Below are 12,223 nucleotides of genomic sequence, written 5' to 3'. Positions count from 1 at the left end.
GGCGTGACATTCAGCCTAATAAAATCAGAAACTGACCTAGTAATATGTAGCCTCAAGTATTTAACCTAGGTCACCCACGAGAGGGCCGAAGTAGCAGCCGGAGGCTGACAGAGGTCCCTACCCAATGGTAGTACTTGAGACTTGTGCCAATTCACCTTCAGCCCAGAAAAAGAGGTCGCATAATCTAAAATGTTCAAGGTAGCAGGTAAGGAGACTACAGGATCATCGAGAAAAAGTACTACATCATCATCATATAATGCTGTCTTTTCAAGCAAACTGCCTACCCGAATGACCCACACCAAGGGGGAAGTCCTCAGGGCCATTGCAATAGGTTCCATCATCAGGGCAAAAAGATTGGGTGACAATGGACAACCTTGTCTCGTGCCTCTGCCGACAGAAAAGGAAGCTGATATTCTACCTCCTGACTTAATGGCTGCTACTGGATGGTCATAAAGCAAGCCAATCCATCTGAGAAATACCTCTCCAAAACCCTTATGGGCCAGGACCTCCCTCATATAACCCCAGTCCACAGTATCAAATGCTTTCCCTAGGTCCAAAAAGACCAGAGCATGCATATCCAGGCCCTCATGATGCAACTCTGTGTGTGTAAAAATCCTTCTCAAGCTGATATCAGTCGCTTTGAGTGGCATAAAGCCGGTTTGATCAGAGGACACCAATAAATGTAATACTGTGGATATTCTGGTAGCTAGAATTTTAGTGAATATTTTGAAATCCGTATTCAAAAGAAGCACATTGCAGGGAATCCTTAACAGGTTTGGCCAATAGGACCACATGAGCCTCATAAAAGGACTGTGGCAGACATTTATTGCACAAACAGTCCTCATAGAGGCGGTGCAGCCTGAGTGATAAATCATCCATGTAATGCTTGTACCATTCTTTTGGAAGCCCATCAGGGCCCAGCGATTTACAGTTAGGAAAGGAGGCAATGGCATTGAATATCTCAACTGAGAACAGAGCATCCAGACAGGTCTTCTGTGAGAGTGGAGAGTGGGAGATCTGCCTGGAAGATATCCAGGGCGGCTCTGCCATACACTGGTATAGGGGATTATAAATTACTATAATAGTCTGCAAATGCCTGGAGGACTCCCTCATCCGAGATTTGAAGTGTACCATTTTATGAATAAAAACATGGTATAAGAGTAGGAACATAAGCATCATCTGTCAACAGGGCTAACTATTTATCAGTTTTATCACCTTTTTTTCAAAGAGATGTTCAGCACTCCGTTGAGCAATACATTGCATCAGGTTTTGGTACTGTATGGATACATATCTCCTAGCCTGTTGGAGCTCCACCAAGGTGGCTGGGGATAAGTTGGCAGCATGGAGTTGAGCACAAGTAACCTCCATGTCCAACAATTTGAATGCACCATTATGACTTACTCTTGCGGCCTTAATGGCTGAAATACAGTTGCAAGAAAAAGTATGTGAACCCATTGGGATTATATGGAGTTTTGCATGAATTGGGCATAAAATGTGCTCTGAACGTCATCTAAGTCACAACAATAGAAGAACACAGTCTAGAATAGAAGGGGTCGTGGCAATGGTGGAAGGAAGGGAATGTAGAACCAACCTCGTTACATCAGTCCATGAACCGAGGCCACATGGCAAAATGGGTGGAGGATAAAAAGGAGAACATCTTACTGACCACATCCTTGGAGAAAAGAAAACACTAGGCACACTTGTAAACTTTCAATCAGGAAAGGGAGTCTAACCAGTCCACCGCAGAAGCAGGGGTATCAAAATAGTGATTGGTACACTTATATTGAACCCGAAGCTTGCTGGGGTACAACATACTGTATTGAAGATCCCTCTCCCTGAGCCCCTTCTGGACATCAACAAAGGATCTGCGACGTTTTTGCAGCTCAAGTGAAAAATCAGGGAAAAAGTGCAGATCAGCATTTTCAAACCTCAGGGATTTTTGTTTTCTTGCCTCCGCCAAGATGAGATCTGGTTCCTGGAAATTCAGCAAATGGATAGGGTAAGGAGCGTGGGAGGCCCCCAAGGGTCCTGGATCTCATTGCAACTTTATGTGCCCATTCCACCTGGTAGACTGGGGAGACCGATTGCAAATTTAGCACTTGCCTAAAAAAGCCCTCGGAAAAGACAGCAGGATTGTCCCCTTCAGCACCCTCAGGCAGGCCCACCACTCATACATTATTCTGGCACAATCTGTTTTCAGCATCATCAGAGTGGGCCATGAGGAGAGTAATCGTGCACTGTAAGTTAGACAGGGAGAAGAGATGGTATCTTCAACCTCAGAAATACGGGTTTCCGCAGTGCCCAGGCAGCCCCTAATCTTCTCCAGGTCTTTTCTGATAAGCCCACATTCTAGTGCCAAAGAGGGTATCTTAAACATGTGGGATGATTTACTTGCCTCTATGGCTGCCAGGATAGTAAAGTAGCGGAATCCCCAGGGGGAGCACTCCCCCCAAACAGGATAAAAGAGCAGGATAGTTGGAGCCTCAGGAGAACACATCCTCCCTGGTTCACATCCCAGCCACGCCCCCCCAATATCACACCTTTAATGAAATAACAAAAATAACACATTTCAGGAATGTAGTCAAAACAGAAGCCAGGGTTTGGATGCAGGAGCAGGTAATCAGATGAGCTGGGGTCAGGAAAAAAGAAGTCAGTGTAGTCAGGAGCAAAAATCAGGAACAGGAATCAGAAGAAAAGTCGGCCAGACCGAGTTGTACACAGGAACACAGGCAGGAACACACAGGAGATCATAGACCATGCAAGGGCAAGGAGCCAACATGGCTCCGGAAGCTCCTGGTGCCCATTGACTGCTCAGCACCACTGGTTGGTGCACAGCTTGAGCACTGCATCTCTCACAGGAGGAATTAGGTGGCATCTTATGGGACTGACTGGGCCTTTTCTCATCATGCTTCTGTGTGTTTTACCTTTGTGTCAGAATAAAGTATCTTGCTTATTGCACTTGGATGCCGCCTCCTTTCTCTTCTGTCCTCTATTAGAGCTTTGGCTTCTCTCCCATGGAGTGCTGCTGCAAGGGCATAACCGACACCTTCATTTAATTTTCACATGGATGCCTAGTTATTGGTATACTACCCATTGGATGTGGACGGTCTTCTACACCAGATTGCCTTATATATTTTTAAAAATAAAACCTACCCCTACTCTACTGTGACCTAGTATGTACTTGATGGAGTGCCGCTCTAAGCACTGATGTTGTGGCCCTGACACTTCAGTGCAAATGGGGTGATGGCATATATTCCAATCCAATGAAGCAGTGTGATGTGTTGTAAGTAAACGCTGCACACCAAGCAGCTCCGAGTCTATGTAGAGTGGAAAGTGGCCTCAACCCCAACTCCTTCTGATAAGCCACATCCTCTGATGCATGTCGTCCCACCACTGCGGCTTAGTCATAGAGCCCTCTCCTCTCTCAATGCACTTGGAGCCACTCAATGTGCGACAATTACTTACAACACTTCCCCTACTCTACTAAAAAATGAATTCTGTCAATGTTGCTGCTGGAGAGTTACTTTCACTTACTGTCTAGTGAAATGTTGCCAATGTGGCCCCCAAATAGCAGTAAAAACCTGACAGAATTGACATATCCGTAACTGGATTGAAATAAATTGGGGTCTTATTGATTCAAAAAACAGCCATTGGGACCCACAACTATGTGGTTCTGCTTTAATATAACTATAATGGTTTTATAACTAATGTACACTTTGATTTGGGCTTACATTGTGACCTGATATAAACGTACATGTTTAACGTCAGCAGTGCCAAAGATTTGCATTATTGAAAATATTCTATTTTTATTAATAGCAGCCATTTCCTATAAATCTGCTGAAAAGCATATGGGTGGTGTTTATAACAGGAAACATTCCTCATATGTAAAAGAGCAAAAAAAGACATCTGCATTATATAAAGTCTAAGGAGAATTGGTCTTGTAAGAAATATGCTTTGCTTCCATGGTAATCCTAAATAAGACTCTTTTCCTTAAAGTATTACTAAACCCAGGACCCTGCATTCACTATATCTGGTCCCCCACAGTACACAGAACATGGAAATGCAATTATTTTAGTAAATATAAACTGCTAAATACCTTTTCTCATCAGAAGTTAGAGCAGTCTTGTGGCTTCTATCAGTGTCCGGCCGAGCACTGGTTAAACTGCTAAATACCTTTTCTCATCAGAAGTTAGAGCAGTCTTGTGACTTTTATTATGTTTATTGTGATATGGAGTAGGTTCAACATTTGTGCTAGCTGCTTTTCATATTCCTTTCTCATAACGCTCACTTTATATAGTTTTTTGTTTTGGTATTTATTATGAATTACCTAAATTTTACACCCACTTGAATATGGACTTTACCTAAACCCACTAAACTAATCTTTGAAGGGACCCTGGGAGGTCGCAGTCCACTGTAATAGAAGACAGCATACTGCATATTGACATTTCCAGTCGCTCGTTTCTCCTAACTCTCCTCCGCTCCAGCACTGCAGTCTTGAAATGTCTCTTTGCAATTTGACATTTTAGATGGGCTAATGGAATATCTCATAAGAACAAGAAATGCAGACCTTTCTATTGCAGTGTACAGCAGAATGGCCTTGAAAACGATGGCATGATCTTTCTCACCAGGTCCGTATATCTGCACAACAATAAACTGACAGACGCTGGGCTACCTGACAACATGTTCAACCAATCAAACAACGTGGAGATCCTTATCATGTCCAGCAACTTCCTGAAGTACGTCCCCAGGAACCTGCCCCCTGCGTTATACAAACTGCATTTGAAGGTAACAAATTCAGCACAATCCTGTTGGAAAACTGAAATGTTCATATGGTCCAAAAACGACTTTAAAGTGGTTGTCCAGTCAAAATGTAAAAAAATAAAAGTCAGCAGCTACAAAACTGTAGCTCCTGACTTTTAAAAAATAGACACTCACCTGTCCCTCGAAATCACTCACCCCAGTCGATTTCACCGGCCGTCCCCTGATGACATCTAAGTGTGGGCACGCGGCTGTGACAGTTGTGGCTTCACAGCCAGGTGCCCGCTGCATATGTGCGAGTATCGCTGAACCTTGTGTGTGGTCCCGTAGTCTTCTGAGACCTGTCACGTGTCCCAGGAGACTATGGGGAGGGGGGGACAACTTCCACTTCCAATCACCTAGGCGATCGCAGCAGAAATGAGAGCAGTTACCTGCCAAGCTCCCCAAAGATGCCAATCCTTAACAGGGGACAAGGCCATAAAGCGGAACTTCCCCTTTAGGGTGGAACTTCGCTTTAAGCTAGTTGGTTGCAAATTGTAGGCTTACAACACTGGTTATGTTTAGTAAACCTATGCAGTATATCAAGATGTGACCATTTTTACAGCCTAATTACAGCCAAAAATGTTTTTGTTTTAGATTAAGTAAATCCTTGGGAGCAGCGGACGAGTAGGAATCTTCCTGGCTCCCTCCGTCATGGGCGATCTGGATTCCCTTTTGGGCCAACTGAGGTTGGCAGCCACCTCCAGGGGACCAGACTGCCTGCAAAGTCATGTTTTCTTCTTGCTCAGTGGAGAGAATGTGGCCTCTTCCACATGCTTGGAGGTCTCAGCCTCCGGAGCATTTCAGCCACTCTATGTCCCTGGAGCTCAGCGCCATCAAGGGAGCCCATCACCGCAGCCCTCTCCAGTGGCTTCCGGTGCATGGCCTGAGAGGAATCGTCACCACCGACAGAGCTCCTCCAGGTGGGACCCTCCTTTCCCTGTGTCCCAGGTCCCACCTGGTCATCACAGGAGTTGAAACCTTGTGGCTGCCCCTGTGAGGTGAGGTGAGGCTCTGGTCGGCGGGGGCAGCTAGGCGTGGGACAGCTTCCTCGGTGGATGCCGGCCAGAGGTCCTCTTCTGCAAATGTGCAGTACAATGAGCAGTTTCGGCAACTTAAGGCCGTCTGTCCACCTTTGTGTTTGGATCATAAGGACATTAGCCTGCGGATGAAGTTGATGACTTCGGCGCGGGCGTCCTTGTCCTTTTTTCTGACCGGGGCGACCAGTCCAAGTACCCTTGGGCAGTCTGCTGCTAAGCTTCAGGGATATTGCTGGCAATTTAACAAAGGTATGTGCTGCTTTGGTGCCGCCTGTTGATTCTGGCATGACTGTTCCCGTTGTGCTGGCGCCCACGCCTTCGTTTGCTGCTTTAAACAGGGTAAGGGCTGTCACAGAGACACTTCAAGTAAGAGGGTTGATGCCGGTGAGGGTGGCAAGGATGCTGCCTTTCCTAATTAGGTATCCAGATCAGGCTGCTGCCCAGTTGCTGGCATCTGTTTTTTTGGTTGGTTTTGTTATTCCTTGCTCGCTGGCTCATATTCCCCCTATGGCGGACAATCTGCGTCCGACTCGGTTACATCCGGATGTGGTTTCCGACAAACTTGCCAGGAAGTTGTTTTGGGCCACATGGCCGGCCCATTCTCTCACCCTCCGCTGGATGATTTTGTGGTCTCTCTGTTGAGTCTCATCGCTAAAAAAGAACCTAATACATTTTGTTTAACTTTAGGGGTATTCTTTCCAAGATTAAAAAGTCCATCTACACTGCAATAATATGGGGGTAGTGCAGGTTCCGTGCCGTTTGTTGTGTCACTTAGTTTTGCGGCGTTTGCAGTTGAATGTGTTTTTGTATGCTGTACATTTGCCAGTGACTACTAACTCATTGGCTGATTCTTTGATTCGGTTTCACCTGGACAGGTTCTGTGAGTTAGCGTCGGCTGCAGAGCAACGCGGACTTCCCTGTCCTCAGCTGCTGTGGCAAATTGCTTTGAAGTCACCACAAGCTTGCTCCGGAATTCCTTGAGTGGGTCTACTTGGTCTGCATATTCTAGGGTGTGGCGCGAATGGAGGGACCTTCTTTCGCATGTTGGTGTAGATTTAGGGGGTGTGGATCTTTGCCCCCTTTTCTTGTACTTTATCTGCTTGAACTTTGAGCGGGGTGTGTCGATCTTGGTCATCAATCGGAAATTGGCAGGGTTGGCCTTCTTGTTCAAATTCTCGGGCTGGATGTCACTAAGGATTTCGTGGTCCGGCAGGCTCTGCGGAGTTATCAGAGGGGTTGCTGCAGGTTGGACGGTCACCATCCTGTTACCTTCGGTATATTGCAGGAGTTTTTGGGTTGAGTTTATTTGGTCTTCTCCTCTCGTTATGAAGCCCTGTTGTTTCGGACGGCGTTTGTGTTGGCGTTCTATGGGGCTCTCCGTATCAGCAAGTTGGTCAGCCCTTCTAAGGCTGGGCAGGGTGGTCTATTGTTGCACATCTTTGTTCGACGTTCCAAGACTAAATCAGCTGGGCAGGGGTATGCCTCTACAAAGTGTGGGGTTCTCCTCTCTGCCCAGTTTCCGCTGTTGAGGATTATTTCCATTTCCGGCCGCAGCGTGAGGGTTCCTTCCTTATGCACTAAGATGGTTCAGCCTTGTCCACCTTTCAGTTTGTCTCTGTGTTTTTTGGCGCTGCCTGTTGGCTGCAATTTATGATGCCGGTAGCTACTCTTCGCACTCCTTCTGCATTGGGGTGGCCACTGAGGCTGCCAGGTGGAGTATGGAGGACTCAGTTTTGAGGGGTATTGGCCGGTTGGAATCTGACCGCCTTAGGCTTTCTGTGCATCCTCACTTGGTGTAGGCTGCTTTTATTTCTTTCTTGTTTACGTGTTTTTGTCAGTCCTCTGTGTTGCCAGGTGTCCTGTTTTCTTTTATTTGTTTCTTGTCTTGATTTGTTTTGATGTTACTTTTTGCCTCGTTTGGATTTTGGGAAACTCCTCTGTTTTTTGGGGGGCTAAGAGGGCGGATGGCCAGCTTAATGGGCGGCAGTTGGGTTTTTCTAGGTCAGAGGTCTTGGTTAGGTGGATAGGTGTTCCGGACTTGCTATGGTGCAAGGTCCTTCTGGAATTGCATCGTTTCAGTTGGCTGGACAGGGCCCCAGATATAGTGATTTTGCATGCTGGTGGTAACGACCTGGGGATTCGCTCCATGCGGCATCTCATCCGGAAGATTAAGTATGATTTTCTCCGACTGAGCACTACTTTCCCAGACCTGGTGGTAATTTGGTCCGAGATTGTTGGTCGCACGTCGTGGCATTTTGCTCGGTCTGTTAAGCAGTTGAATAAGGCATGGATCAAGGTTAAAAGGAAGTTGGCCCGTTTTTGTGGTGCGCAATGGGGATTTTGTTGTTCAGTGTTGGGACCTTGAGGCGGATACCTGGCGGTATCTCTGGAGCAATGGGGTACACTTGAATGCGGCGGCCACGGAATTGTGGTTTTTGGGCATTCAGGATGGGGTTCAGCGGGCTCTGCGTTGGTGGCAGGGTTCTCAGGTGTAAGGTGTCACACCCAGGGGCGGACTGACCATTTGGAAACTCGGGCACTGCCCAAGGGCCTGGGGTCAGTAGGGGGCCCCATTAGATGCCCCTTGTACCTTTTTCATAGGCTTTTTTGAGTTTGGGCAAGGACACAGGGGCCCCATGATCCCTTATTGCCCGGGGGCCCCATGAGTTGTCAGTCCGCCCCTGGTCACACCTGTGAGCTGTGGCGGTTGGGGTCTTTGGAGGCGTTAGCATTTCGGAGCAGTTCATAGCAGTGACCCATCTAAGGTATAGCGTCCTCAGTTGGATTCCAGTTAATGGGGTATTATTTTGGAAGTGGTAACAAGTTGGTATCTGCAGAAAAGTGGGTTTGACCCCAAGCCGGTGTTTTGCGGCTGGGGATTGTGATGTAGTAAGATACACAGATACACAACCTGATGTTGGTTCTCAAGTGCCTCCCAAGACCAGCAACCGGTATGGCAAATGGTTCATGTATGTTTTCCTGTTTTAAGGAATGTTATTTTGGTTTATGTGTTAATAAACGGCCAAATTGGCCAATTTATTCTCGGATCTTTGGTCATTTCTTAGTATACGTTGGGAAGGGTAGCTATGGTGTTAGGAAGGGTAGCTATGGTGTGATATAGAAGGACTTGGAACAAGCTGAAGTTAGAAGCTGATGCTACCAAGCACCATCCAGATTCTGAGTGCTCCAGTTATAGTAAACCTCCCCCCATGTGTCTGACTATCTAATAGAGGAAGTAGGCATACTAGACCAGCCCTTTTAACCCAGGATGCCTACTGGGTTCTTCAGGGGTGCCTCGGCAAAACACCTAAAAATTGCCCCAAATTGACCAAATCGTTAACAAGCCAGCGGGTGGATCAAGACAGCTTTTTTGTTACACAAAGCCACAGGTTTTTATTGTGCAGCATTACAACCTTGGACACTGTAAGGGCCAGCCACTGGCATCCCAACAACTAATGACATCATTGGTTGATAAAGAGGACGTTTGGCGCCTACATAGCATCTTGTTTCCCCCTCCTTGCTCCTCTGCATCAGCACTGGGGTCATGTTAGTTGAATGGGGGAGAGAATCAGTACCAGTGTGCAAAAGTGTATGTGCTTCGTAAGAACAAATGAACTCTAATGTTGGGTGTCCTACATATGTGGATGCTGCTGCATTATTTAAAACCATTAGTTTAGTTTAGTTTTTTACATTTTAGAAGGGGGTACCTGGCATAATTTGAAAGTGTGCCTTGATTTAAAAAAAGGTTGAGAAACACTGTACTAGACAATTCCTTCCAGCTTTCTGAGCTGAGAAAGAGGGACACCGTTTAGCATAAAATTTGGATGTAATGGACATTCCCCTGCCACGTCCCCATTCACGAAGACCATAGAGAATTCATGCAGAAAAAATGATCAGTAAACCAACAAGAGCTTTTACTCACCATTGCTTTCTTTTATATTGGGTTTTCAAAATAATGGATGCAACAATAGACAGATTGGAAGAAGGGTTTAGTGTAGTTTGGCATTTTTGGTAGTCAAATACTATATTTTTTATTGAAGTCTAAATATATAACACACCAAAAACAACAACTGATAAGAGAAAAGGAACATCCTAGTCAAATTTTTTTGCCAATTTTGCCAATTTGTGACTTCTTTACTTTCTTTACCATTGCAAAAATAGTAAGTGGGAGGAAATACCATCAAAGTGGGGGAATCCTTGATTGTCACCAGAACTAGTGTCCCCAGTGGAATATTTTCACTTGATTACTGTTCTGGGGCCAACCCAAAATGTATGCGTTTCTTTCTCTTTCACTCTCTGCAATAACGGTAAATAGGACAAATAGAGAAGGTGAATCTCCCTAACCTAGGCACCAGCTCCACTAATTCCTTTCCACTCTGTCCAAACTAAGGGAAAAGTTTTGCATTTAGCTGTTTCAAGTATATAAAAAAAAACTGTTTGGCTCATTTCTTCGATTAGCATGTAACACACGACACAAGTATAATATTCTTGTATCTTGCAGAACAATAAGCTGGAAAAGATTCCAGAAGGAGCATTTAGTCATCTATTTGGTTTGCGTGAACTTTACCTGCAGCACAATCTCCTGACCAATGACGGGATGAACAATGAGACATTTGGGTGAGACAACGATCAATCCTCAATGGAAAAATGCTTTATCTGTAGTTATGAATACAAGACTTCCTTTATATTAAGAACAATAAGGGACATGCAGAAAGCCCCATCCTCTGCTTTGCTGTGTCATTTAACACTGAAGCCTCTACCTTAGAGTGATGAAGAAGGGGATAGAAATACAGATTGCAACAGAGGATCGGCATCTGACATGCCCAGTAGCGTTTTACCTAATGAAGGTTCTTTAACAGCAATAGCTCCTAAAGAGATCAAATAGTCAGCAGTCTCCAGACTGGTATTAGGACTCTGACACTGGCAGTAATTTCTACCACCCTCTGAAAATGGATCAGCGGTGATTGCTTTTCAGAAGGCAGCAGAGGAATAACTTCTAGGTGTTCAGGAGGCAATCCTGCCATCTCCAGAATTTCCTATTTTGGCTTCTTTTTTCCATTTCAAATGGAAATGTTGTTTAGAAACATTGTGGTGCAAATACCATTTTATTACCCCTGAAATATTGTCAAAAAATCGGGGATTACAGCAAAATGTACCATTGTGGTAAAATGCAGTTGGATCAAAGAATAAGACAAAGTATGAGGTGGTTTGTAAGGATGCAATTGGCCTTACATGACTCCTGAGGGTTACAGAGGCTCCTTTCAACCATCTTGGACCTGTTTCTTTGCCAAAAGTGGCCCTTCATTAGTCTAATTATAAATTAAAAAAACAAACAGTAGAAAATATTTAGCACTTCAGTGAAATATTAATCAAATACACCATAATGGGAAAAACACACATGCAAAGTGTATTAAATTAAGTAAATTTAATGGCCCTAAATTTAAAAAAAAAGAAAAAACATTTTTCTCAAGCAAATTTCAATTTAACAGTGAGTTCTGATTCTAGGAAATCATGGTAAAATTGATAATTTTACTAAAATCCCTCCATTTGACATCACTCCGCACAATCACGATAGCTGATATAGTCATGATAACTGTATTTCTCACTCCTATCTCTGTAGGACACTGTAGACTCTATACCATGACCTGCATTTTTTTAATTGGCTACAGTTTGCAAGTATGGAGTAACCCTGTAGAGTGTAACAGAAAGCAGTGCCTGTTATAAACAAGCCCCTTAGTATTGTAAGGCAAGACCAATAAGACAAGGAAAAGTTGTGTGATCCCAACAGAAAGAGGCTCCTATAGGTACTAAAGGTTGCTTTAGGAATAGAAAACCAGGTCTATTCAAAGTTCATATATAAGTGTAGTGCAGCTAAGGGGGAGCTAGACCTCAATGGTTAGACAGAATCTGGTTAACAGCTCAGGTGTGATAGCCAGTGGGGTCAAATTGTGGTCAGTGCTGAGAGGCTCCGCAAGTCAGCCCCTCTGGAATTTCCCCCTGCTCTGAGGCTTTCGGAGGAGGGCCTTGGAGGCAGTGGGGGGATCTGAGGAGAGGCTGGTTGGACTCTTGAGGGACCTCAAGAGTCCAACAGAAGCCTTGACAAGTGTTAAAAAGTGTTGTAGCCTGCTCAGTAGCAGGAGTGTGGTGGTGGGAGAGGTGTAGAGAAGTGGAGGAAGATGTGAAGCTGGAGGGGGAACGCTGCCAGGAGGCCAAGTGAGCTCGAGCCTGCCTGCAAGCCTGGAGCTGGAAAGAAGGAAAACTCGGAACTCACTGGCCCCCAGAGAGAGGACCACCTGTATGGCAGGGAAGGAGCAGCCAAGCTGATAGGACTGGTAACAGCAGGCATCCCACAAGCGATACAGGAGAGGATCTGAATGAGTACACCT

The 12,223-nt window shown here is 45.3% G+C and overlaps 1 protein-coding gene across 2 annotated transcripts in view; it reads left to right on the top strand.

The window, feature by feature from the left end:
• Positions 1-12,223, top strand: part of PODN (podocan) — a 50,591-nt gene that overhangs the window by 31,248 nt on the left and 7,120 nt on the right. For both annotated transcript variants that reach the window (XM_089666582.1, XM_089666581.1), the window contains exons 6-7: positions 4,629-4,785; positions 10,339-10,454. In XM_089666582.1, coding sequence (XP_089522708.1) covers positions 4,629-4,785; positions 10,339-10,454 — 273 coding nt within the window. The remainder of the gene's footprint in view (positions 1-4,628; positions 4,786-10,338; positions 10,455-12,223) is intronic.

Source organism: Staurois parvus, unplaced genomic scaffold (assembly GCF_062004578.1).
Source record: "Staurois parvus isolate SC_StPar_1 unplaced genomic scaffold, SC_StPar_1.0 ptg002753l, whole genome shotgun sequence".
NCBI classification, from domain to species: Eukaryota; Metazoa; Chordata; class Amphibia; order Anura; family Ranidae; genus Staurois; species Staurois parvus.
This window is presented reverse-complemented; position numbering and strand designations above follow the sequence as displayed.